General features: G+C 51.7%; 1 protein-coding gene across 2 annotated transcripts in view; it reads left to right on the plus strand.

Moving 5' to 3' along the window:
• The first annotated feature begins 2,956 nt into the window (after window positions 1–2,956).
• The window catches only part of Atp9a (ATPase phospholipid transporting 9A (putative)), a 125,719-nt gene continuing 100,836 nt past the window's right edge, over window positions 2,957–27,839 (plus strand). The window contains exon 1 of one of the 2 annotated variants that reach the window (XM_047538716.1): window positions 2,957–3,328. In XM_047538716.1, the coding sequence (XP_047394672.1) occupies window positions 3,042–3,328 (287 nt within the window). In that variant the 5' untranslated portion in view covers window positions 2,957–3,041. Of the gene's footprint in view, window positions 3,329–22,371; window positions 22,502–27,839 lie in introns of those variants that run through there. The other variant, XM_047538717.1, reaches the window with a different exon arrangement.

Genomic DNA, 27,839 nt, shown 5'->3' on the forward strand with positions numbered 1-27,839 from the left:
TATGCAGGTGTTACTACCCTTGAAGGGGCTTCGTGGGGTCTTCTTCAGTCTTTAAAAAATTTTGCTTAAGGAAAAAAAGTAAAGAAAAAAATTTTATTTAAAAATTGTATATCAAGAAAAAATTGTTGTGAAAGTAATATATGTTGACTAGAGAAAAAGCATATTCACAAAATGAAAAAAGTATATACTAATACAAAATGTTAATGAGAGAGACTGGGGGTCAAGCCTGGGGGTTGATTATGGAGCATGTAAAAGTCTCTTTACTGTCTGCGCTCATTTTCTGTAAATTGAAAACTACCGATGACTACTAAAACAAAACAAAAGACTATTAATTGAATTATGTTTAAAAATCCATCTGACCAATCACAGTGGCACATGTGTGTACTCCTAGTAACTAGGGACTTTTTGGTGGGGGGTGTGTTGGGGATCGAATGCATAGATTCTTAACACTGAGTACATCGCCAACCCTTTTATATCTTTTATATTTTATTTTGAGTCAGGCTCGCTCTCTAAGTTACTTAGGGCATCACTAAGTTGCCCAGGCTGGCTTCAAACTTGTGGTTCTCCTGCTTTAGTCTCCTGAGTGGCTGGTATTATAGGCATGTGCCACCATGCCCAGTTAATTTCAGAGATTAGGGAGACTGCGTCAGAAGGACCACAAGTTTGAGGCTTCCCTGGGCAACTTAGGGAGGCCCAAACAAAAAAAATCCATCTGGACTATTTTGGCCAGAGACAACCCCTGGTAATACTGTGGCATTTATCCTTGGATTGGGAATAAGTAATATTCATAGCCATAGTAGTAGCGATTGTAATAGGTCACTTCTTACCTGCTCTCCCAGCACTGAATCCTTCCCACACTCTGTCAAGGTGAGCCTCACAGAGCTTCCTCTGTGCCAGGCATCCTCCTTCACACATGATCACTCATGCACGCCTTCCCTGGATCCTATGAGGCTGTTACTGTCATTATCCCATTTTCAGATGAGGAAGCCTAAGCCCTGCATGCCTCCTAACGTGCCCTAGCCGGGAGGTGGTGTAACTGACATTAAGACCCTAGATGAGGGGACCATGTATGGTAGTGCGTGTTTTAGGAAACGGGGCAGTCTGAGGAAGGTGGCCATGGTGGTTCCTCCCTAAGGCCCAGAATTCCAAATCCTGAATGTATTTGGAATCAGGAACAGTTGGTGCCTGGAAGTGTCATGATAACTGTGGGTCAACTTCATGAGAGGTCATTTTTCCTGCTTTCTGCAGCATGGAAGGCCCTGCTTTGAGCCCATCCTAGCTCCTGGCTAACGTGTGGTTTTGTGCAGCTCCTCTGAGCTTCTGTTTCCTCACCTGTGAAGTAGGTTTGATCATTCACACTTGGCCTACACTTGAGGGGGAACACGGAACTCCGCATAGGTTTTAGGTTCTTGATAAAAACAATAACTCATGTTTATTGAATATACCAACTGTGGTTGCAGTTGATCTGAGGAGGGTGGGGATTTAAGGGACTGGCTCAGGGAGCGTTTATGGAGTGTTGGCTGTGTGTTCCACATGTGGAGCATCATTCTAATGCAGGAGAGAGAGCAGGAAGCAAAGGTCTATTGGCTGAAGAATGCTATTTCCTTCTCAAAGTTATATGCGGTATCTTCTAATGACATGCTTCCTTCCTTTGTTTAATGGCAACATTGAGGATTGAACCCAGGGCCTCACGCATGCTTGGCAAGTATGACTGAGCTAACATCCCCAGCCCTGACATACTTCCTTTCTTAAGCAACTTCTTTAGGACATAAGTCACACTTCTTGCTTGGGATTCTTACAGCTCCACTTTTCTTTACCCAGTGCCCCAGAAAATGGGATATTTGGTGGTTCCACCCTATATGGAGGCAAACATACTAAAAGGTGTCCACATCCAACATGAAATATAATTAGGTGTAACTATTTAAAGTTTGCTTTAGGTTGGGCATGGTGAATCATGTCTGTAATCCCAGTGGCTCAGGAGGCTGAGGCAGGAGGATCCATCGTGGGTTCAAAGCCAGCCTCAGCAACTTAGCAAGACCCTAAGCAACTCAGTCAAAAAATAAAATACAAAAAAAGGGCTGGGGATGTGGCTCTGTGGTTAAGTGCCTCTGAGTTCAATCCCTGGTACCAATAAATAAATAAACAAATAACGTAAAAGTTTGCTTTAGTTGGAGATTGGTTTATTATTACACTTGAGTCTTTTTACGTATTGATTTTTAACCTTTTTTCCCAAACATTTTTTTTTTTTTCTGTTCACAAAACTTTATCACCCCTTTGGAAATTTTGCGGGCTGTCGACATTATGTGAGTGCATGCGTGAATGTGGAAGGGGTCAGGTGCGTGCGTGACTGTGAATCACAAGGATAGATGGTACAGCCTGACTTCATGGTCTGAGGACTGAGTGTGGGGCACAAGTGTAAGTCCGCAAAAGTGGCTGGGGGCGTGAACGTGGGAATGAAGGGTGCCATTGGGTGTGATTGTGAATTTCAGAACTACAGGTGGAGAGTGAGGGTGTTGGTAGGACAGGGTGAAGGATGAGGGAGTCTGAAAAGCCGAGTGTGCCAAGGTGCATGTCCCTTTGTGACTGGATTCTTGGGGGCACACGTGTGTGAGATGGAAGGTGTATGGATGAAGTGACCAAAGGTGGGTGAGTGCGGTGGGTTGCGCGCGGGTGTGCAGTGTGTGTGATGGTGGATAGGGATGTTGCTGGGGGGTGAGCGTGGCAGGGTGTGTGTGCATGGGAGGCTTGTGTGAGCGTGAATGTGACTGATGGGGTGAGTTGGAAAGGTGTGCGTGACTGCGACTGCTGGAGATGGGTGGGCGGCGAGCTGGGCGGGCTGCTGGGGGTGCGGCGGCAGGGCGCGCGCGCGTACGGCGGGGCGTGGGCGGGGGGCGCGTGGCCGGGTGGGCGCGCGTGGGGGGCGCGCGGCGCGGGCCGGGGGCGGGGACACTGCGGCTGCCGCGGCGGCGCGGACACGGCCCGGCCGCCCCCCGTGGCAGTCGCGGCGCCGAGCAAGCGGGCGCAGCGCGGAGCTCGGGCCCATGGTGCGCCCGTGTCCGTCGGTCGGGCCGCGCGGGCGGCTCCGCGCGTGGCCCGGCGCTCGCGACCTCGCCCCTTCGCTGCGGGCCCGGCCCGCCCGCTGCCGCCGCCTCCTCCCCCGGGGCGGCGCGGCGCCGGCGGGCGGCGGCGCGGAGGCCGGACCGGGCGGCGGCCCAGGCGGCGCGGGGGGCGCGGCGGCCAAGGCGGGCGGCGCCGCCGACATGACGGACAACATCCCGCTGCAGCCGGTGCGCCAGAAGAAGCGGATGGACAGCAGGCCCCGCGCCGGGTGAGTGGGCCCGGCAGGCCGCCCCTCCTTTGTCCGTGTGCGTCCCGGAGCCCGGGAGCCAGGGAGCCAGGGAGCCAGGGAGCCCGGGAGCCGGCGCTCGGGCCGGCCGGGCCTGACAGGTTGGCTGCGCGCCGCGCCGGGCGCCATGAGTCTGCGGCCGGGCTGGGCCGGGCGGTGGAAAAGGACCCTCTGAAGCCAGGCTCCCAGCCTGAGCCCGTCCCTTTTGGGCCTGAGAGCCTGGCTGCCTGGCTCCCCTGCCCACCTTCCTTTGGAAACCCCAAGAAGCTGGCCCGCCCAGGGCTGTTTACGGGCGTGCGGAATTGGAACCGTCGTGCCTTTTCCTCCTTTTATTGTTTCGAGATTACTCCTGGTAGTTGTAATCTCGATTCTGTATGAAGCCTTGCTCTGCGCGTGGAACGTTGCTCGCCAGCGCAGACATGCTGCCTTATGGGGGAGGGCGCGGCCTTCGCCGCGGGGTCCCCCATCAGCGCCTCCAGGTCCCAGTCCGTAGAGGCTGCGCCGAGACCACCTGCGCTCTCGGCCTTAGGTGGACCGGAACTGGCAGCTGCAAAACGGTGGGAGGGGCTCCTGCTGGCCGATTGACGACACTGTCCCCATCCCCCTCCCCAATCTGGGGGAAGGAGCTCCCTGTTAGGGACGGGATTTGCCAAGTGCCGTACCCTTCCCGCAGCTGCGGACCGCGAGGGCCTCCTAGGTGTGGAAGAGGCGTGGGTTTTCTCTTCCTTAGAGAGACCATGGGTTGCTACTTTGTGCCTTGCCGCTTTCCTGTTCGGTGGAATGGAGGTAACTTGTTGAGGTTTCGAGGGGCCGTGGCATCGTCTGGAATAGACTTGCCTAGGAATGAGGGGTGGGGGAGCTCGTGGAAATGCAGATTCCCTGGCCTCGCCCAGACCCGCCAATCAGAGTTCCTGGGGGTGGGACCTGGAGATGTGCATTTTCACCGGCCGCTCAGGTGAGGGTGATGCCCATTGAAGGCTGAGAACGGCAGCTGGGCGGGGCCTGCGGCCTTCGGTCCCGCCCTCCCTGGGACTTCCCTGTGGCCGCCGCTTCTTGCAGCGTCAGTAGCTCGAGTGCGCAGGAGTGCGATGGGGCGGGTGACACCATAGGGGGTGTCACCCGGGGTCAGTGGAATTTTAAAAAATGTAGAAATATATAATATACATATACACAAGTACAATTATGTGTATAATTATATACACATGTATGTATATGTTATGCTGCCAGCAGCCCGTTGGGTCTTTGTCCCTGGCTTTCCTGAATCTTCCGGTGAGAACGCCTCACCGATGTTATCCCGAAGAAGGAGCAAGCCTGAGGTTAAGGGCCGCAGGGAGGACGCACGAGTGTGCCACCGCAGCGGCTGCTGTTCTGTTTTTTTTTTTTTCCCCACTTGGATTTTTTGTGGTGCTGTGGATCAAACCTGCTGGGAGCCTGCTGGGTGAACTTTCTACTGCTGAGCTACATCCCCAGCCCCCATTCTGTGTTTTAATTTTTACATTCACTTGCGCCCTATACCTGGAACAGTGCCTGGTGCACAGTCTACCCGCAGTAAATCCTTTAACGAGTTAAAATGATAGGCAGACTCTAAAACCGTGTCATGATTAATTGGTGCCACGAACAATTACTCAGCGCCTACTAAGTGCAGGGTCGGTACCAAGTGATTCCAATGCAAAGGGGAGTTAAACCTGCCCAACAGGTGTGGGTGCCCTAACTCTGTGTAATTACCTGGGGATCTTAAGGCCCACCCCAGTCCCCCTTCTAACAGTTGATCTTCTGTGTCCGTGGATTCAATAAACTGCTGGTTGAAAACATTTGAAGGAAAAACAAAAAAACCTGCTTCTGTACCAAACACGTACAGACTTTTTTCTTGTCATTATTCCCTACACAATACAGTAAAATAACAATGTATGTAGTAGCGTTTACATTGTATTAGCTGGTCTGAGTCATTTAGAGATGATTTAGAGGGGCTAGGGAGGATGTGTGTAGATTCTATGCAAATACTTTGCCATTTTATATAAGAGAACTGAGCATCCTCAGATTTTGGTATCTCAGGGGGATTCTGGATCCCACCCCATGCTTACCCAGGGATGACTGTATGTTTTTTGAAAGCCCCCCCATTATTTTAATATGCAGTCATGGTTGAGAACCTCTGATCTAGTGCATGAGAGAAGAATACAAGGAATTATTTTTAATTGATAATAGAAATATGCACTGTTCATGTGGAGGTCCAGAGGTTGTGGTGTACATAACTTTATACTTAAATAAATAAGGTTTCTGGGGCTGGAGTTGTGACTCAGAGGTAGAGCGCTTGCCTAGCATGTGTGAGGCACTGGGTTTGGTTCTCAGCAATAAGGTTTCTGGTTGGGATTGGGATGGAGGGTCACATCCCCTTTAGAATCTGCCAGTTGGAACTGATTTATTTTCTCAACAGTGGTGTGGACTCAGATTCAAATCATGCATCTGGAGTGCTGTGCATTTGCCTTTTTGCGGGGCAGGATTGAGGCCAGGCCTTGAACATGCTAGGCCTGGACTCCTACTGAGCTACATCCCCAGTTCAGTCATAATCTGCATTTGGGGAGTGGCAGTGTCAATGTGGGAATTCTGATGTTTGGAATACCCTGGGAAGCACAGAGAGACGGAAATGTAACCGGCTGGGGAGGGAGGGTATGTTAAAGGAAGAAGAAACTCGGCGTGGCAGTCAGACTCTGCTGGGCACCTGAGGTGAATGGCCCTGTGACTGTCCTCCCAAAAACAATGAGTTATTTTTGTTTTTTTTTGTTTTTTTTGAGGTCAGTTTCCCCATTTTGTAGACAAGGAAACTCAGATTCAATGGTATTAAATGTTCAAATGATCACAGAGATAATCAGTGAGGGGCATAAACTCGGACCCAGTCTACTCATTTGGCCTAATGTCCCATGTAACAAAGCCGTAGGGGGGCTGGCAGCAGTGGCCCAGGCCTGTCCCAGCCGCCTGGGAGGCTAAGGCAAGAGCTACTGTTTCAAAATAAAAAATTAGAAAGGGCTGGGGATGTGGCTCAGTGGCAAAGCACCCCTGGGTTCCATCCCCAGGACCAAAACCGAAAAACAAACAAAGCTGTAGGTAGGGATTTTGGAGAAAAATCAAAAACAAGGCGCCACACGTGCGAGGGGACAGTGTTACTAACACTTCCCGATTTGCTTATTTGCTGGAGGCCCTGTGGCTCCGAAGTTCTTTCCTCTCATGAGGAAGGCTCACATCTGGATACCGAGGAGACTGTCGAAATGGCTGAGTTAGGAAACAGGATTCCTGCGCCACTCTGCTGGGGGCCACTTTATGTCACCGTGTCCTTTGCTGCTGGTAGTGTGGAGTTCCCTTCTGGGTGGAACACCAGGGATTGGGTGTCAGGCACCTGGACTCAGGATTCAAGGAGTGGGGTTCAAGTTCAGGCTCTGCTCCTTACCAGCACTGTGATCTTGGGAAACCTACCTCACCTCTGTGGGTCTAGTCTTTTCATCTGTAAAGTGGGAATAAACTGAGCAATGACCAGGTTGCTTTGAGATGGGATGCGTGTGGAGTGTAGGACAGTAATGTTAATCTGCCTTAGGTATTTACTGGGACTAATGCTAATAATTAGGTGTGGGTGAGGTTTGCCTTTGGGGATCTCCAGAATTCTCTCTGGAGAGGAGGGCCTGCCTTGGATGGTGGGAAATTTAGAAATGTCACAACTTCATTGTTCTTTTCTGATCAAATTCAGGAAAATGAATAACTATGTACAGTATTTCCTCCCAGGTGCATGGAGCCCCGAGCCACCTGGGAGGTGCAGTGAGCTCGGTTCCGGCTGACCTGACACTTCGCCCTGCCATGATGATTCTGGGTTTTGTGGCCAAGTTGGACAGGGGGGATGCTTTGATGTTTGATGTACTTGGGCTTGGGAGATGTGGCAGGCTGCGGTATGGAGTAGGTTGAGAAGGAAGGGCTGATTATTTGGATATATATTCTGTCACTAGGTTTATTGAGGTATACTTTAACATCACATAAAATGTGCCCATTGTGAGGCTGCAGTGCACCGATTTTCTTTTCAAGGAAATCCTTAGAGTGGTACAATCCACGTTTTGAACATTTCCTGGCCCCCAAAGTCCCCTCCTGCCCGTTTTCAGTTAACCCCTTTGGCAAGGTCCAGGCACCACTGACCTGCTTTCCCTTCCGCAGGTTTGTATCACTACGGTCATGCTGTCCGGCTTCTTTCACTGAGCAGCGTCACCGAACTCCCTTTTTGCTGCTCACTAGGGTTGCATTGTGAGGATGTGCCACGCATTTATCCGCTGGCCACCACAGACGCAGGGAGGTTTCCAGCTCCAGCGTTGTCAGTAACCCTGCAGAGAATTTTCTAGTCCTCCATGGGCTGCTTCCTTCATTCCCCCTGTCCACCTGTGTTGTGGAGACCCTGCATGTCCGTCCTTCCCCGTCTTCCCTGCCGGCACCGAGGGTCCCTCCGCGATGTGCAGTTGCCTGTGGTTTGGTCCTGAACCTCCTCCCCCGCTGGCGAGGGCGTCGTGCCCGCGACCCGAATGACCACCTTACTCAGGAACCAACTCCTCCTCTCCTCCTCTGCCTCCTCTCTAGCCGGCCGAGGCCAGACTCACGGCGCGAGAACCTGCCCACGTCGCCCTCAGCACGGCCACCACCCCAGGCATATCCTCGTCCCTGTCCTCCCCGCCACTCCTGTCCCTGCGCCTGTGCTGCTGACTGTTGGTGAGGTGTCACCTGCAGCCGGGACTCTTGGCTCCTGATGCTCGGATCGTGAAGACGTCTGCTCAGAACCACCCTGTGGCTCTGGCCTCCCTGAAGCGCTGCCGTGTTTGACCTTCGCCAGGCAGCCTGTGGCCAGTAGCCCACTGACGACGGAGTGTAAGGGGCTGGGCGTGCAGCCCCGCGTGGAGTCCTTGCCTCGCCTGCGTGAGGCCGTGGGGTCCATCCTCAGCACCACCAACGCCACAAAGTAGCACCAATGAATTCCCAAAGGAACACACTTGAAATTAAATAAAATTAAAAGCTCAGTTCCTCGTGCACTCTCCGCCTGCAGAGTCCCAGCCCCAGGTGTGGCTGGTGCCTTGCGTTGCAGCGCGGCGGTGGCCCTGCCCGCCCCCTGCTCGTCACAGCACGCTCTAGCCCCTCCTTGTCCAGCTGCTCCTCCTGAGCGCCCCTGGGATGCAGGCTCTGTGCACATGCAGGCAGATGTTCTGCCTGGAATGTTCTCTCTGCCCCCTTCCCCTTAGGTTCCATTCGCCTCTCTGGGGTCCCATGTGAGGAGCCTTCTCTGATGTTACCTACTAGAGACCAGATCCCACTCCCGGAACCGCTCAGAGCGCCTGCTGCTCTTCTTTCTCACACAGTTGCGACTTGACATGTGCTGATGTAATCATTCAGCTGGGGACACCACGGGGCACTGCTAGTCAGCATGTTAATCCCTGTTCCACGAAGCTGGCATATAGTAGGAAGAATGACTGGGGCCATCCCCCAGATCACAAAAGGAGAGTGAAACCTCAGCTCCTAGGAATGGAGAGAGGACAGCCCCTTCTGGTGGGAACATGCAGATCTGTCTGCTGGTCTCACACTACTGCTCATTCCCCATCTTGTCTCTTGCTGGCTCAGAAATCTGCTGGTGAGTGGAATCAAGTCTGCCTCTCTCTCTCTCTTTGATTTTTTTATTTTTATTTTTATTTTTATTTTTTGGGTACTGGGGATTGAACTTAGGGGTGCTTAACCACTGAGCCACATCCACAGCCCTTTTCCATATTTTATTTAGAGACAGGGCCTTCAGTTGCTTAGGGCCTGGCTAAGTTGCTGAGGCTAGCCTTGAGCTTGAGATCCTCCTGCATCACCACACTCGGCAAGTCTGCATCTCTTAACGCGCAGTTTGAGAGTGTGGGTCGGCATTTGGGGGTTCTTGGGAATGGCAAAGAGATGACCTGGGGCCCCTTGGTTTGCCTTGTTCTCTTTCCCTCCACTGAAGGACGTGGGCTTAGGAGTGTGTGGTTTCTGAGATGACTTAATATCCTTTAAATATGAGACCCATGTTCTAGTGAAGGCTGTTTTAAGGGGAGAGTTATGTTTCGTGTTCTTGTATGATATGGTCGGTCAGGTGTGGCCATAAGAGGAGGAGAGCAGAGGCTCAGGAAATGTGACTTGTTTTTCTCCCAGGTCCGAGAGGCTGGAGGTAGCCATATGGGGATGGCAGCTGGGTGGTCAGGAGGCAGAAGATGGGCCAGGGGAGCTGCAGGTCATGGCCTTCAGTGGGGGTTCCATGAGGAAGCAAGGGGGGCGAGTGCCCAGCACAGTCTGAGCAGCTTGATTAATTTCAGTGGGCGCTGGCAGCAGGGACGGTCTCTGCGTGCCTGACCCTGGGATGGTCAAGGCCAGGGCCATGTGGGCCAGGTAGAGGAGGTCTGGCTCTTCGTGGGTCAGCCTGCTAATCAGAGCTGTGCTCCCCGTAGGCGCCTTTAGTACCCTGAAGAACCGGTCTGCACCCGGGGCATCTCTGCCCAGCCAGGAAGGTTTCTTAAGATGTCAGAACACCACAGAGAGGAAATGGAAAGAATCCTAGGAAGATGTACCAATGAAGGTGTAAGGAGTCAAGCCTTTAATGGAGAAGAATCATAGCATGAATCTTGGATTCGTCCAGAGGTTACAGCCCGTATGGTGTGGCAGGTAGGGCCTGGTTCCCAGGCTGTCCAGTCACCTGCAAAGGTGTTAGATTACAGGGCAAAGGGACCTTTCAGATGCGATGAAGTTCATGACCTTGAGATGGGACTCATCCCTGATTCTCCCGTGGGCCCATGGTAACCTCAGGGTCTTTAAAAGTCGGGGACAGAGGTAGGAGAGTGTCAGAAGGATTTGAAGGTGCTGTCCTGCTGCTGGAAGGTGAGGAAAGGGCCTGAGGAGGCCCCGGGAGGCTGGCCTCGTGGGCAGCTGGTGCTCTGGGACAGGCGAGGTAACCAGTTCTTCCCGGAAGGAACGCAGCCTGGGACACCTCGACTGTAGCCCCAGGAGCCCACTTTGGATTTTACTCCTAGAGCTGTCCCTCTGCTGGTGCTGGGCTTGCCCCAGGCTTCATGCCTCCTGGGCAGGGGCTCTGTCACTCGGGCACATCCCCAGCCCAGACATGCATTATTTTTAGCTTCTAAATTTGTGGTAGTTTGTTACAGCCACGAGGGGAAGCTGGGAGCGATGGAGAGACCTGGGCACAGGTTCTCACGCCCGTGGGGGTGGCTGGGTATCAACAGGAGCCCTGCCTGGTTGGGTGCCTCAGAGGCATGTCAAGGTCATACTTGGGCTAGGGATGTGGCTCAGTGGTAGACTGCTTGCCTGGCATCACATAAAAAATAAATAAAATAAAGTCATGGTGTCCATCTACAACTAAAAAAAAAAAAAAAAATTAAAAAAAGTCATTCTTACCCCGTATTTGAGAGCCCAGAACGTAAATCAGCGTGTTTGTGTGACTCACTACCTGCCGGTGGAGGAAGAAACAAATATTCACTTAGGACCTGCAGTGCTTTGGCCCTGAGCCAGCAGCTTCTCATTTATAATGCACAGTGGCCCTTGATGTAGGCATTTTAGGTCCTCGTTTTACTGATGAGGAAACTGAGGTTCAGAAAGGCCAGGGTGAGTGGCAGAAACGAATTAGAACCCAGATCAGTCTTGAAAACTGCTGTATTAAAAAAAGAAAAGAAAGATTAAGAATGTTGTTTGGGGCTGGGGCTGGGGCTCAGTGGTGGGGCCCTTGCTTGGCATGTGTGAGGCCCTGGGTTCAATACTCAGCACTGCATATAAATAAATAAAATTAAACAAAAGATCCATTGACAACTAAGAATATATATATTAAAAAATGTTGTAGATTATAATTTTAAAAATGATTTGTGTGTGTGTGTGTGGTTTGATGATAGGGATGGGACCCAGGGGTGCTCTGTAAATGACCTGCACCCCTGTCTTTTTTTTTTTCCTTGGTACTGGGGATTGAACCCAGGGGTGCTACATCCTCAGTCTTTTTATTTTTATTTATTTATTTTTTTTTGCGGTGCTGGGGATTGAACCCAGGGCCTTGTGCTTGCGAGGCAAGCACTCTACCTACTGAGCTATCTCCCCAGCCCTATTTTTTGTTTTTTGAGACAGCATCTCGCCAGGTGGCTGAGGCTGGCCTGGGATTTGTGATCCTCTTCCCCCAGCCTCTGGAGTCAGTGGGATTACAGGTGCGTATCACTGTGCCCAACCAACCAATCGATTTTTCACTGATACCTAAACACATAAAAACCGGGCATGTTAACAAGCTGTAATTCCTGGAACATGATGTGGCTTTGTTGCCTCGTGGCAAAGAGCTGGGCTCTAGGATTGGAGAGACCTAGGTTCATGGGCCAGTTTTGCCATTTTCTTGAGTGTGGTGGATCTGGAATGCTTGGAACTAGAAGTGTTTTAGACTTAAGATTTAAAAATTTTTGAGATATCTTGGGGCTGGGTCCCAAGTCTAAATGCAAAATACCTTGCACACATAACTCAAAGGTGGTTTTGTACAGCACTTTGTTTTTTGAGATGGGGCCTCTGTGTTGCCCAGGCTGGTTTCCAGCTTGTGGACTCAACAGCACTCGTCCTGCCTCCTCCTCCCGGGAGGCTGGGGCTCCAGCTGTTTGCCACCATGCCTGCTTTTCAATGTTCTATTCATCATCATCCTTCATGTCATTATTATTTTACTGGGGATGGAACAAAGGGTACTTAACCATGGAGCCACACTCCCAGCCCTTTTTATTTTTTGAGACTGGGTCCTGCTGAGTTGCTATGGCCTTGCTGCATTGTTGAGGCTCCCTTGAACTTGCAGTCCTCCTAACTCAGCCTCCCAAGCCTCTGGGATTGCAGGTGAGCACCGCCATGCCTGGCTGGGATTTTCCATTTGTTGCATGGTGTTGGTGCTCAGAAACTCTCAGGGTTTGGAGTTTGGCTGTTTAGGTGACAGATGCTCAACTTGTTTTTGTATAACCTCAAGCCACTCTTTCCCTCCCTGTGCCTCAGTTTGCTCTTCTCTAAAGTGGGTGTGGCCTGGGGACTTGGAGAATCTGAATTCCAGAAGTTCTGCAGCCGTAGGGGAGGACTGAGCCTCTTGTGAGTTCTCATCCTGGGTGACATGAAACTCTTTCAAGGACATGCACAGGGTCTTACGGAGCAAGAACTTTGGTCAGCAGTGGCCGCAGAGGATCCAGAGCCACCAGAAGTGGCCTTGGACCCACATCAACACACCTAACATTGCTGAGACTTGAGTGGCAGGGCTGCTGCAGGTAGCCATCCTCAGCGTTGTACCAGGACCAGGGTCTGTAGATGGAGGTTTCACAGTTCATGGGACTAAGAGAAACAATGCCAATGAAGGAGTTCTTTTTACAGATAGGACTGGTTTTTTGTTTGTGGTTTTTTTTTTTTTTTTTTCCAGTACTAAGAATTGAACCCAGGGGTGCTCTACCACTGAGCTAGATTCCCAACCCTTTTTTATTTTTTGTTTTTAGGTAGTATCTTGCTGAGTTGCTGAGGTTGGCCTCAAACTTGTGATCCTCCTGTCCCAGCCTCCCTAATCATTGGGATTACAGGCTGCACCAGCACACCTGGCCCGACAGATAGGTCTGTTCAATTTAATGCTCTGAACGTGTTTGTTTATTTATTTATTTTTCCTAATGGTGCTGAGGCTTGAACCCAGGGCTTTGTGCATGCCAGGTAAGCACTCAATCACCGAGTTACATCTCCAGCCACCAGAAGCTCGAAACATTTTATGGAAGGTGTCCCTTGTAATTTTTGGTGTAAAAATGCCCTTTCTCTTTGACGTGATGGAGGTAGCAGCTGGCATGATTCTCATTATTCACAGGAGTTCCACTCTATGAAGTCACTGTGAGCACAGTTACCGCGTCCCGACCTGTGGCCCCCAGGGGGTGGGGTTTGGTCTTTTCAAGCCTGTGGTCACATTTTCACCGGCGGATGGATACAGAATGCTGTCGGAGGGGTTTGTGTTGGGCTGCGCCCTGAGTGAACCCCGCTGTAGACGCACTGACGCTGTCACGTTCTGCCCAACGCTCGCGCTAGCTCTGCGAGGCCCCGGGTCTTCCTGGTCTTGGGACCGCCGGACAGTTCAGCTCTGCGCTCAGAGGCCGTGTCTTTATTTTGAGACAGGATCTCTCAGAGTTGCCCAGGCTGACCTGGAACTTGCCATCCTCCTGCCTCAGCCTCCTGAATAGCTGGGATCACATATAGGTGCCACTGAGCCCGGGGACCATTTTATTTATTTGGGAGCTGGGGTTGAACCCAGGGACTCACTCGTGCTAGGCAAGTGCTTTAGCACTGAGCTGTATCCCCAGCCCCCTGGGGACCATTTTCAAAGGTAAAGTCACCCAGGAAAAGCACAGAAATAGAGAAAACACAGCACGAAAGGGACCACAAAGACGACTCCCGTCTAGAGCTGAGAACGCAGCCAGGAGGCAGGTGGCCTGCGGACCTGCTGGGAGCCGGGCGCCGGCTGCTGGAGTTCTTTGCCATCGGCGCGTGTCCCGGCATGACCGTGGAGTTCGGAGTCACAAACTTAGGGAGTAGGTCAGTTCGCTGCAGGTTTTGAGGATCAGCAGTGTAGGGTCGTGAGTGCCCCAGGGGTCTTTGAAGGAGGCGCTGGGAAGGAAGTACAAGTGGGGGTTCAGTTTTTCTTTTCTTTTTTATTTTTTTTTGCGGTGCTGGGGATTGAACCCAGGGCCTTGTGTTTGCAAGCCAAGCACGCTACCAACTGAGCTAGCTCCCCAGCCCGGGGGGTGGGTTTTAAAGCCCTTTCTCTGAGGTGCGGCCTCCTCTTGGGTCCACAGGGTGCAGGGTGTGTTTGGGGAGACGCCAGGTCTTTCCTTCCGCGGGGAGATGGACACCTGCGCAGAGGGCGCAGCCCCGCCGACGAGAAGGGGCAGAGGAGCCTTGGCAGTGGGCCATCGGGAAGTGCTCTCTGCGCCCTCTGCCAGCCACCCAGCCCCGGGCCTCTGCTCACGTGGACATTAGGGATGCGTCATTACCAACCCAGGTAGGAGCTGGGTGCAGTGTGGGCCGCGTCCACCGGGCCTGCCCAGCTTTACTGCAGAGCTCTTCCCTGCCCAGGGTCAGCGAGGAGATAGAGGGACCGCTTGAACTTGACCTTGGCCGTATGTGCAACCTGTTGGAAAGAGGAGGCAAGGCTTGGAGCCCTCCTCTCTGGACTTGTGGTTATTGCTCAAAACACAAAGTTCTGGTCTCTTTACTCAGATGTGAGTGGTGAAAGTCAGTGACCCGGCCAGGCGTGAATGTCTGCAGCTTCACTCAGGAAAGTGAGTGAACTTTGTCTTTCAAAAATTATTTTTTATTTTTATTTTTTGTGGTGCTGGGACCACCATGGTCTTGCCTCGAGCTAGGCAAGCGCTGTATCACTGAACAGTCCCTCCAGCCCCCCTGACTTCGGTTTAATTTAGAAAGAAAAAGACTAGTTGTAATTTTTTTTTGGGGGGGGGGGCACTAGGGATTGAACCCGGGGTAAACTTTACTGAGCTACATCCCTACATCCTCCTGCCTCAGCCTCCCGAGTGGTTGGGTGCACCCCTGCACCCTGGTTCGTTATAACACTTTTATCCATGACTTACCTACACAGTTAGGATGGTGCTAATTTCATTCACTCTTGTTTTTGTTCTTTATTGCATGTGGTTTGAAATCTTGACATACAGGTGGAAAGTTTGGCCTGTGGGAAACATCACCAGAGCTCCTTGCAAAAATTTGAAGTTTAGATTAGTCGTTATTCTTAGGGTTCCTTTGGTTTGTGCCAAATGATGCTTGATCTCTTTGTAGTGTGTAGTATGGCAGGCCTTTTCCTTTTAGAATACGTTAAAATAAAAGCAGGGATTCAGTTGAAAGAGAAATAAGCAGTCAGTAACAGTTCCTGAGGCTTCTGGGATGCCTGGAGCCTCGCCTGGTCTTTAGGGGCAGCGACCCATCCCAAGTGGGTCTGTCTGAAATGTAGTATTCTTGCTATGAGGGGAAGAACGGGAGGATGTGGTGGTGCTCGTAGACTAAAAGAACTTTGAGTTTTGCCAACTGATCTATGAAAAGCACGATTTTCAAACAGTGGTTAGTTTTCCAGGTTGCCTGGGGTCTTAGTGCTGCTGCTGTGTTCATCTCAACGCAGTTGGAGGTCAGGACGGTAGGAAGGGAGCCCGTGAGGGAGGAGAGGCTTCCAATGGGAGCTAGAAAGGTGGGCTGGGCCGGAGATGGATGTTCCTCCTTCCCAGTTAAATCTCTGTGGCATTTGCTGAATGCCAGAGGACGGCCCGTTGGCCACCGTCCCTGCAGGAGTAGCAGCAGCAGCAGCAGCATGTAGTGCCAACCCAGACCTGGGAGGGCCTCAGCCTGCTGAGCAGGTTGCAGGGGTGAAGTCAGCCTCGGGCCCTAAGGCCGCCTCGGCCTCCATGCTGCTGACGCTCTGTCCCAGGCCCTGCATGACATCTATAGCATCCTGGGTCTATGCGCTAGATGTGAGTAGCGTCTTCCACGTGTCTCCAGGTGTCATCAAGTGTCCCCTAAGAGAACAAAATTGTCAGCTCTGGGGGCTCCTCTTTTTTTTTTTTTTTTTCCCAGAACTGGGGTTCCGTCCCAGGTACCCTCCACCACTGAGTATATCATTTCTTTTGAGATAGGATCTTGCTAGGTTACCCAGGCTGATCTTGAACTTGGGATCTTTCTGGCTTAGCTCCCAAATAGCTGGAATTACAGGCATGCACCACCATGACTGGCTCTTAGCCTGTCTTTAAAAAAAAAAAAAAAAAAAAAATCCTGTTGGGCCAGAAATTCGTGTTTGGACTATTGTTCTCGACTCTGAGGTCAGCTTTTTAATAAGGAAGCTTTGATATGAGAACATTTGGCAAAAGTGGGCTGCAGGGCACCCCACCCCCAGATCCAGGACCTCCCCGTGTGACTACGTATGGAGGTGAGGCTGTGGGATAGGTGGCGAAGGTGAGGGGAGACCTCAGGGTGGACCCTGGCCCATGTGACTGGTCCTTGGGGGGAATTGGGACACAGACATGAAAGGAGGCATCCGGCAAGGACACAACCCCCTGTGGCCCAGGAGAGAGACCCAGGGGAAAGCAGACCTGCAGACGCCTTGGCCTTGGTCTCCCCCCTCCAGAACCAGGGCAGGGTGGACTTCTGCAGTTGAAGCAGCCTGGTCTATAAAGCCTTGGCGCGCTAACGCAGGGAGCGTCTCCCGTGGGCGTGGTCTCTCTCAGCGCTGTTAACCAACCTCTGTTTTAAACTGACGTGGGTGAGTTCATTGGCAATTCGATTTAGACAGTGTGATCTTGAGAGCTGTCTAAAAACATGTTGTGTCTAAAAACATGTTGTGAAGTCGTGTGGCCTGGAGCTGAGCCCCTTCCCCACCCCTCTCCACCCCTCCCCTTCCCAGGAGCAACCTAGAACTCGCACTGTGTGCTGGGAAGGGCTGGCACCGTCCCCAGATGTTTCCTTGTGCTTAAAGCATTTGCAGCACTCACAATTCCTGACTATGCTTCCTATGGCTGTTGGTATTTCTTGTTACTTTTGTTGTACTAATTAGATGAGAGTAATAATTGCTAACCGCTGTTGCATGCTTATTAGGTAAAGCCAGGTACTATTAAAAGATTTTTTATAGGGATTGTCCCATTTAACCCCGTTGATGACCCCATTTTACAGATGGTAAAACCGAGGAACAGGGGAGTTTTTGGTTTTCATTTTAGAATTGTTTTGGTTTAGAATGATACTCAGGGGGCCGGGGATATAGCTCAGTTGGTAGAGTGCTTGCCTCACAAGCACAAGGCCCTGGGTTCAATCCCCAGCACTGAAAAAAAAAAAATTAGAATGATACTCAGGTCTTTCTTTTGGTTTTGTTTTGTTTTTGGTATCAGGGTATAAACCCAGGGACACTTAACCACTGAGCCACATCCCCAGCCCTTTTTTGATTTTGAGACAGGATCTTACTAAGTCACTTAGGGCCTTGCTGAATTGCTGAGGTTGGCTTTGAACTTGTGATCCTCCTGCCCCCGCCTTCCGTGCTTCAGGATTACAGTTGTGCACCCTCAGGCCCAGCATTCACTTAAAAAAACTCACTGTAATTTGAACCTAGGTAGCAAACACTGTTCCGAGGCCACTCCTATTAGAGATATTTGCAGTGTCCATTTAGAGCTGATGGTGTTTGTTGAGAGAAAGGCATTGGGGATTCTTGAGGCCTCGGGGACTTGGAGATATGTGCACGTGTGCCCTGTTAACCTTGGTGAAGGCTCGTTATTAGCAGAAACCATATGACAGAGGACAGTTCTAGAAATTTCGGATTGTCCCAGCAGCTCTACGTTCTTCAGGAACAGCAGTGACAGACACTCCTGTCTTGTAACAGCGGGCTCAGCTTTGCCTCTTGTCTTTCTGTTTCTCCTTTGCTGTGCTGGCGATGGCACCAGGGCCTTGTGTGTGCGGGGCAAGCTCTGCCACCGAGCTGCTCCCCAGCCCCTGCCTGTTCCTGAACTCTGTACCACTGGGATCGTGCAGGGGGGGCCCAGGAGTGCCTGGGTTTTGGTTCCATGTCAGGTTTGTAAGGCTGAACCCCGTTGCCTGTGGACAGCCCTCATTGTTAGTCCTTTGGGGACGTTATTAACGAAGTGTAGGCCTGGGTGGCTTATAAACACTAGAGATCGCCTTCCTCACCTTTCTGGGGGCCGGAAGTGCAAGATCAGGTTGCAGATGGCAGCTCTGGTGAGGACGTGTGATTCCCGCTCTGTCCTCACCCCGGAAGGGCCAGGGCAGCTCTCTGGGTGTCGTTTATGATTCCATTCAGGAGGCTCCACCCTCAGGACCTTACCAACTCCCAGTGGCCTCGCCTCCTGACCTCGTCACCTTGTTGATTAGGATTTCAGCCCTCGATGTTGGGGAGATGCACACATTCCGATGGTACCATCGGTGCAGGAACATGTGCACGGTCTCTCCGCCCTTCTCCCCTGACGGACAGCCGGCCTGTGTCCGGTTTCCGCTGCCCTGATCTTGGCCTCCGCCAGCAGGTCTCGTTGCTCCCCTCCTCGCCAGCACTTGGCCTTGTCTGTCTCCTTTCATCACCATTCTGATGAGCGCATCGTGGCCCTGCAGGTCTTCATTTGTGATTTGAGAGTGGCTTCCTTTTCCTGACCTGAGTTTACGTTTTAGATAGACAAGGCTGACTCGCGGTCACACCGAATCTCCCCTGGCAAAGCTGTCCCATCCCAGCGGCCTCTGCGCTCTGGGCCGCCAGGTGCCAGGCCCCCATCCAGTTCTCTCTTCTCGAGTAATCTGCAGGAGGAGGGGCACAGGGAAAGCGTATGAATTTACTTTTCTTTAATTGGAGAAATGAGTACGTGTGTGTATAAGAAGAATTGGAGAACAGACAAAAGCAATGGAGGAAATAAGTGTCGCTTTCCCTTCAGAGCCAGCCACAGTCAACACAAACATTTCAGCAGCAGCGTTTGCTTCCTGTTCTGTTTCTGTGTGGACATTGTCTTTTCTTTGTGTTTTTTGTTCTGCTTCTGCCACTTCGCATTTTAATGGTTTGGGGTATCTCAGTGTCTCTGCAGATGATGTTTTACATTTGTTTATTTATTGAGGTCCTGGAGATTGAACCCAGGGGTGCTGAGCCACTGAGCCACCTGCCCAGACCTTTTTATTTTTTATTTTGAGGCAGGGTCTCTAACTTGCTGAGACTGGCCTCAAACTTGCAATCTTTCTACCTCAGCCTCCTGAGTTGCTGGGATTACAGGTGTGCACTACTGTCCCCAGCTGTGAATGACATTTTAAATGACAACCTAGAAGCTGGGTAGCATGTGGGTGGGGGGCATTGGAATTGATCCCTAGCAACACACACACACACACACACACGTATACCCGAGCACAACATATTTGAGAAAACATCTTTCATTTACTTAACCAGTACCTTATATTTTCATCAGCTGATTAGTATTTTCACCTTGAAATAATATTTTCACCCCGAATGGCAGCTCTCCAGTGTAGTCAGTGCAAAAGCAAACAAAGGGAAGATTGGGGTGCCCAGTCCTGAAAGGTTCCTTGTGGTTGGGCTGCTAATCCCAACTACTCTGGAGACTGAGGCAAGAGGATCACAAGTTCAAAGCCAGCCTTTGCAACTTTGACTGTGTCTCAAAATAAAAAATTAAAAGGGCCAGGGGTGTAGCTCAGTGGTAGAGCTCCCTGGGTTCATACCCCAGTACTGAGAAGAAAGAGAAGTCATCTGTCTGGGGTTGTATAAGCCAGAACAGCAAAGTGGCACAAAACAGTTTTGTGCCTGAGTCCACAGAAAACCAGTGCTTGACAATCTTGGACTTGAATTTTGGACATTTCAGAGGATTGCCAGCTATCTGAAAGGGTATTCAGATCTCACAGCTTTATGCATTCACAAAATAGTTAATGGAATTTATAGCAGGAAACTAAAAATAGCGGCTGTTGATTCACCCATTCATCCACTCCTTAAATATTTACTGTGCACTCTTCCTGTGGCGATTTTTTTTCCTTATTTGGTACAGGGAATTGAACCCAGAAGCACTTACCACTGAGCTGCATCCCCAGCCCTTTTTAGTTTTTATTTTGAGACAGCATCCTGCTAAGTTGCCCAGATTGGCCTTGAACTTGGAATCCTCCTATCTCAGCATCCAAGTGGCTGGGATTGCAGGTGTGTGCCTGTGTGCCAGGCTTCCCTGGCAGTTTTAATGTTGGGAATGTAGTACAAACACCAGAGGCACAATTCTGTCAGCATGTTTACGCTCCAGGGACCCATAGGTATTCTTGGAAGAACTGCTTTTTCTTTCTGTACATGAACTTGAACCACAGAGCCTGGCTTCCTCGAAGAACTTAATTAGTTCTGAGGTGCCAGCCCTCCTGTTCTGGGGGTTTATTTTTTGTTTTTCGCAGTACTGGACGTGGAACCCATGGCTTCATGCATGCTAGACAGGCTCTGACCCTGAGCCACATCCCCTGCCCTGTCCTAGGTATCTGAAGTGGATTGCCTGTGGCATTGTTATGTTTCCCAGGAGAATGAGGCTTAGACGTTCAACAACAGCCCAAGACACACAGCTCTTACTTCGCTGCCTTTTGCCTCCCGGGCTTCCTCTGAGGGACTTTTTCAGACCACCTACTCTAAAGGAGCCACCTCCCGCTCAGTGGTGTCTTCCTATTTCTTTGTTTTTTGTTCCTACCCTGCCCACCTACAGAATATAGTCTCCAAGAGCAGTGCCCTTGGTGCTTGGCACAAAGGCTGCCATATAGTAGATGCTCAATAAATGTTCGATTGATTGAATCAGCAAGTGAAGACTAGGAGCTAGGGTTCCAGTCAGGCCTGCTTGCCCCAGCGCCCTCAGCTTCTTCAGCAACATGAATAATCCTAAGGGGCTCTGCGTTCTTGGTTCATGGGGTGGGGGCTTGTGGTGGGCAGTGCACATGGGAGCTTTTGGAGAAGGTGCACTGAGTGTTGGAACCGGGAGGAAAAACAATGGAACCCCCTTCTGCACAGAATAAAAAGGGGAATCTAGACACCTCTCCTCCCTCCTGCCCGCTCCCTTCCTTCCTCCCTGCCTGCTGCCTGGCTGGCCTTTACTTAGGAATGAGCTGCACTTGCAGCCTGCCATCTGCCTCTCCGCAGGCCTGGGTTGCAGGTCACTGAGTGACCAGGCCCGGGGTTATTGATCCCACAGCTGCTGCTTGTCTGAAATGCCCCTGCTCCTGTCCCAGCAGTTTCCCTGGGGCCGCAGGCAGCAGCATCCTAAGGTCAGAGCGCAGTGGCCGTAAGTGGCTGAGCCCTTCTCAGGTATGTCCTTAGTAGCTGTGGGCTGTTTAGTGGTAGAACCAGGGGCTTGTGGGACCAAGGCCTTGCACGGGAAGCCATGAGAGGCTGTGTGGCCGAGGAAGACCCGACACATCCAGCCTCAGAACCCAGCCTGAGCCTCTCACTTGGGACTCCGAACCGGTGTCCCCCTTCCGTGTTAGTGAGCTCCCTGTGGTGGAGAAGTTAAAGACGCAGAACGGGATTGTTTGTTTATGTTGCTGTCCTGGGAATTGGACCAGGGCCTTGTGCCTGCTAGGCAAGCGCTGTGCCCCTCAGCCGCGCCTTGGCCCCGTCACGACTTGAAGCCCAGCTCCCTGGTTACACTTAGGTAAGTTTCCTTTTGGTCCATGTCTTTAGCAGGTGGCTGTTGAGGGACATTTCGGTTCATTTGTGCTGTTGTGAATTATAAGCTAGTCTTCAGAGGATGCCTTGGTGCATAAACTTTCCCCTCCTTTTGAAGACTCTTCGAGGTCTGTGTTCTTAAGTTCCTGGGTTCAATGTCTTCCCAGGGCAGGCGGCCAGGGGTTCAAGGGCTCCAGCTGCATTTCACTAAGTGACTTTCTGAAGGACTCTGCCGTTGACACCTGCAGAAGCCTGGCTTTCCCCATGGTCAAGGGCCAGAACTGGGTGGTGGCTTCCCCGCCTGCCACGTCACACAGTGCCTGCTTTGTAGAGGCGCTGGGAGCCTGGCTCCTGTGGGTGCGGTCAGGTGGGTATTGAAGGTTGGTTGCCTGGTCTGCGAGCGCTTGGCATGTGTGTTTTTTGCATGAATAAAAGGACATCTTTCTGTACAGTCTCTGGTGGTAAAGCTGTTGGGCCTGCAAAACAAAACAAAACAACAAACAAACAAAACAACGGGGTTTGCAGGGCCGCATTGCGGGGCAGGGTGCCTTCCCTGGGCAGGACGCTGGGCAGGGTGTGAGCCCTCTGCCCGGTGAGGGCACTTGTGCAGCTGAGCTGGCGTCTTCCCTCCTCGGCACCTCCACTCCCTGTTTCTAGAGGTAAAGTCCTTCCCGGGAGCAGGAGAGTGACCTCTGGCACTTGCCAAGCACCTGTCTCCCATGGGTTCCGGAGGCTGTCTCGGGGCCACAGCCACGCCCCAGGCGGAGCCGCGGGCAGCCAGGCTGCTGCTCAGGCCTCTCCGGAGCAGGGGAAGGAGAAGCAGTGCCCGTGGAGGTGGCGGTTCCGCGGAGCAAGGACCGGGAGTGTGGACGCAGCAAGGCAGCCTGGGTTCAAGGTTGGGCTCTGCCACCTACAGGCTGCATGACCTTGGGCAAGTGAGTCCCCTCTCTGAAAAAGGAGCGTAAAACACTGCTCAGTGGCTTTGAGACCTGGATGATCCCTGTGCACAGTTCTCAGCCACCACCTCTGGCCGAGGGGAGGCACGGGCAGCGTGGTCACCCTAGTGAGGCTGGAGGGAGCAGCAGGGTGGGTGGGCGGCCTGTTTTGTCCCCATCGTCTGGATTGCTCCCAAAGCTGCCGTCCAGACAATGTAGAGGTGTTTCTCATGTTCCGTAGCAGGATGACCTGGACTCAGCCCGTGGCTGGGAGTGGTGACTCTGGGCCTGCCTTTGACCCTTAGCCTGGCTCCGCCTTTAGCTGCCCTGGGCGTCTCTTGAGAGGCAGTGTCCTCATCTGCAAAAGAGGTAGAATCAAGGCCGCCCTGGGGCCTGGGAGGCTGGGGCGGGAGGCTGGGGCCCCTGGAGGCTGGGGGGCGGGCAGTGCTGCCGAGGGCTTACTTTATGTTTCATGCAGTGCATGCAGTACATGTTTTTGCTTATCGTTCTGGTGTCTGGGGAATTTCCTCCCCTGGATTCTGGCTCTGGCCCGTGCGGGGGGACCACACCTTTTCACAGTTCACGGCCAAATGGTGAGGGGTCAGTGCCCGAGGTGAGGTAGGAGTGTGAGGGGCCGGGGAGTTCCTCAGCCTCCCACTTGAACTGTCGCACCCCGGGCCTGCGGTGGGAGGTGAGCCGAGGCTGCCTGCTGAGAGCGGAGTCACTGGGCAGCAGGGTGAGATTTTATTTTTTAATTTTTTTGTAGTGCTGGGGTCAAACCCAGGACCTTACACATGCCATACAAGTATCTACCACTAAGCCACATCCCCAGCCCTGGGTTTTAAAATTTAATTTTTTTGGTACCAGGGATTGAATCCAGTTTTGCTAAATTGCTGAGGCTGGCTTTGAATTCTAGATCGTCCTGCCACAGCCTCCCGAGCTGCTGGGATTAGAGGTGTGCGCCACCATGCCTGGCTGACATTTTATTTTTAAATACAAAAAATGAAAGTAAAGTTTATCATAGAGTCACATGGTTTATTGTTTAAAATGGCTCAGAACCACATTCACTGCAAAGTCAGTCTCTCCCTTAGCCACCCTGTCTCCCTCCCCAGGTGCTTATCAACTTCTGATTGTCTTTGAGAATTTTTAGGCATTTACCCAAAACCCACATGTGTCTTATATCTCTACACACAGGTTTTTCTTTTTTAGTCAATTGTTAGTCTGACTTACACAGTACATTATTTTTTCCCCACTTAATAATATGCCCTGGGCTCATTCCATACCACTGCGTAATATTCTGTTCCATTTTTAAATTCTTACTTTAATGCTTTTATAGCTTTAAAAAAGTAACATGGAACAGAGACACAGTGCCTTCTTTAGCTAGCCTACCACTGATGGACAGTTAGGTTATTCTAATGATTTTCTGTCCCTAGCAGCACTGTAGTGAATGACCTTGAAGGGGACATTGTGCTCATGTGGGACTATAGGGAGTTTGCAGGGCCAGAGTGATGGTGCATTGGTAATTTCGGTGACTGTCATGAGAGTGCCCTCCCTCGGGTGGTGCTGATTGAGACAGTATGTTTCAATCAGCTTTGGAAAGTACTACCTTTGTCCTTCCTGATCAGAACAGGTGTTAGTAAGCTTGTGACCTTGGTTACCATGATGAATAAAAATAATACCTGTGTGGTTTCAGTTTTGTATCGGTATTTAAAAACTGAGCTGGTGGCGCACACCTTAATCCCAGTGACTTGGGAGGCTGAGGCATGAGGATCCCAAGTTTGAGGCCAGCCTCAGCAACTTAGGCCCTAAGCAACTTAGCAAGACCCAAAATAAAAGATTAAAAAGAGCCAGGGATGTGGCTCAGTGTTTAAGCACCCCTGGGTTCAAACCCCAAGTGCTAAAAAACAAACAAAACTGTGTCAATTTGTGCTCCGGAGTCTGTTTGGTCTTTGTCTGGAAGGGTTGGGTAGCACTGTGTGGGGGGTGAGCCGACCCTGGCGGAGCAGGGGGCGTGCCCGTCCCTCAGCCCCTGGGTTGGGGTGTTCATTCTTTTCTGTTGCTCGCTGGGTCCGTCCTAGGCAAGCGCTCCACCCCAGCTGCAGCCTCAGCCCAGCCAGAGCACGTTTGGAAGGATCCACAGGGGCTGGGCAGAGAGGCCGTGCGGCAGGAGGGCTGGTGCGAGTGGGCCTTACAGGGGCTCGTGTGCTTGGACGATGAGGAACGGCCAGGGAGGCCTGGCGTCTGGTGTCGCTGAGCGCACCCACGGCAGGACGGGACTTGATCAGGAGGAAGGCCGGCAAGGCGAGCCTTGGGTTTGATCCGGTAGTTATGAAATCACGTGGGGTTGGGGCATTTCTAAGGGGAATCGTGTGCCCTGCAGGGCAGCAGAGCCGACCGCCCCTCACCCAGGACGCGCGGTGTAGCGTGCTGTGCGTGTTCCTTAGTACTGTTTCCCATGCTTACTTAACAGATTTTAAAATCAAAATATAGGATGATAAATTACCTTCTTTCACGTTTTTTCCTCCTCCACTTCCTTCCTTGGCTCTTTCCCTGGCACGTCTTTACCTCATTTTTTTTTCCCCCGAGGTGCTGGGGATTGAACCCAGGGCTTGGTGCTTGCGAGGCAAACACTCTCCCTACTGAACTGTCTCCCCAGCCCTTGTTCCTCATTTTAAATTTTTTAAAATTTTTTGTCATGGTGCTGGGGCTCAAACCCAGGGCCTCAGGCGTGCTAGCAAGCGCCTGCCCCTGAGCAGCACCGCGGCTCATGCGTGTGATTGCTGCCGTCCAGCACGTACTGCGATGGCCTTAGAGTTGGTGGCTGTTCATTCTTCTGTGTGGCTCGCTGGGTCCCTGAAGGTTTGGCTTCGACAGGGCTTTGCTCCCTGTCTGGCTGATCTGAGTGCCCTGGACCTCCCCGTCACCCCAGGCCAGTGTAAGCAGCTGGCATCCCTTGGTGACATTGCTTGGTCGGAGGGCCTGAGTTTCACTTGCCGAGAGCGGTCCCCACGACAGCGGCTTTTCTCATCAGGTGACGGGTGTACTCCTGGTTCTTCTCCAGCCCTAAGGTGCTCGCGGCCGTACTTCCTGAAGCAGGGCTTCTGTGCACCCTTCCCGACTGCAGATTTTACATCCTCCTAATTAAAACAAAGCGAGCAAGCAAACAAACTAGCCATTTAGATGTATTTAGAGTAAAGAGTGGAAGTTTCTGCTTGTTCTCTCCCTTGCGGTGCCCCTCACGCCCTGGGTGTCTGTACTTAACAGTTGGGTCACACTCCTGAGAGTGTGCAGTGGGAGCCACCAGGTATGTGCGGCTATTTAATTATAATAATGAAATGAAATGAAGAGTCATATTCAGGGGCTCAGCAGCCTCCCATGGCAATGGCTTGTGCCTTGGATGGCACCAGTGTGGACATGCCTGTCTTCACAGAAGGTTTAGGACAGAGTAGGACTGTCCACCTCAGGGCTATTGACACTGGGTGGATCCGCCTCCCTGGGGGGCTCCCCTGGGCTGTGTGGGATGTTCAGAGGCTTCCCTGGCGCCCCACCCCCCTTTGCCAGAGTCACAGCTGTCTCTAGAAATTTCCGGGGCCAGGGAGGGGCAAAGTCATCCCCTGCTCCTCTGAGAACCATTACTTGGGACAATTTTCTCCATATTGCTTTTAACTTTTCTTTATGCTCTTCCTGGATTTGTTGAATGATAATGCTAATACTATTTCTTTTTTAATTCTCTAGCTTCCAAAAATGTTGGTGTTTTTTGTATTTGTTTTCTTCAGTGCTGAGGATGGACCCCAGGGCCTCCCCCAGGCTAGGCAAGCGCTCCACCACTGAGCCACATCCCTGGCCCGGAGTGGATACTTATTGGGTGCCCGCTATGGCAGGGACGCTGGGAGCTGGTGTGGTCTTTCTGTGGAGGCCAGCTCCTTGGTACACTGGTTACCTTTCTCAGAAACATTGTTTCCTTGGCCCTTCCCCCAGGCTTCTGCTCATCCTTGCTTTGCAGCCAGGTTGCGTGAGACCAGGGCACTGGCCAGCAGGCTCTGCTGTCGTGACCATTATTTGTTTTAGAGTCAAATAATAAGAAAATCCACTTTTATTTTCCTTACAGTAATGGTGGAAGCAAGAAGCACTGTATCTAAGTCAGGCCTGTAATCCCAATGACCCAGAAGGCTGAGGCAGGAGGCTCTTAGGTTCAAGGCCAGCCTCAACAACTCAGCCAGGCCCTAAGCAACTTAGCGAGACCCTGTTTCAAAATAAAAAATAAGAGATCTGGGGATGTAGCTCAGTGTTAAAGTACCCTTGGGTTCAATCCCTGGTACCAAAAACAAACAAACAAACAAAAAACCCAATGTATCTAGCCTGACATCTTAACCTAGTTGTTATGACTGTTGCTACCAATAGATGGGAAAGTTGTTTCATGGTTTTTGTTTTTTAGTTTTTTGTTTTGTTTTTGTTTCTTTGATCTGGAAAGATAGCTTTCAAGAAATAATCTCTTTATTAACCCAATGCCTATGATGTGCTGGGTGCTGCCCCACGTCCTGCAGGTATGAATTCCCTAAGTCTCAAAGTAATTGAGCAAGGCAGGACTCCCTGTGGTTATTTCACAGAGAGGAGAGGCGGGAAAGGAAGATGAGTGGCAAGGCCACCCAGCCGGCGTGGAGCAGGCTGGGGTTTGCACTCCGTAGCCTGGCCACAGGGTCCTGCCGGTATAAAGCTGTGCTCACAGCTTCTCTCTCAAGGACGGAGGCTTGCAGCCCATCTCCCCGCCTGTCTGGAATGTGCAGTAGAGGTTTCCTCATCACAGCAGGTGACAGACAGTTCAGTTGGGTGTTAAGAAACAACAGCAGCACCCAGGATGCCAAGGTGACAGCCGCCACAACACAGCTCTGGGCAGCTGCCCCTCTGGGATGTCCCTCCAGGTGCTGAGCTCCACCGGGGAAGCGGGGTTGGGGCACAGATCCCGTCGACCGTAGGGAGCGGGGCTTCCACCTTTTCTGTTTGGGTCCACGACGTGGTGGACGATCTGATCGCTTGCTGTGTATTTGGCACCAAGCTCAGGGTTTCTACTACAGGACCAAAAATGTGTCAAAATGCGGGCAGGTGATAGTCGTAGTTGCTTTGTGATGGAGTTTGAGTCATTCCTGGATGAGACGCTTCTTTTCCAGGTTTTTTTCAGTCTTCTGCTTATTTTCACGTCTTAGCCCCAAACACTTGCTGACGTCTCTGCAGGGAGGAGGGGAAGCGGAGGGGCGGGCCTGGCTCTCTGTCGTGTTGTTTGACGTTGCCCTTCTAGTTAGGTGAGCGGAGCTGCTTTCCATTACTGGCAGGTGTGAGGTCA

The sequence above is a fragment of the Sciurus carolinensis genome, chromosome 2, assembly GCF_902686445.1.
Source record: "Sciurus carolinensis chromosome 2, mSciCar1.2, whole genome shotgun sequence".
NCBI classification, from domain to species: Eukaryota; Metazoa; Chordata; class Mammalia; order Rodentia; family Sciuridae; genus Sciurus; species Sciurus carolinensis.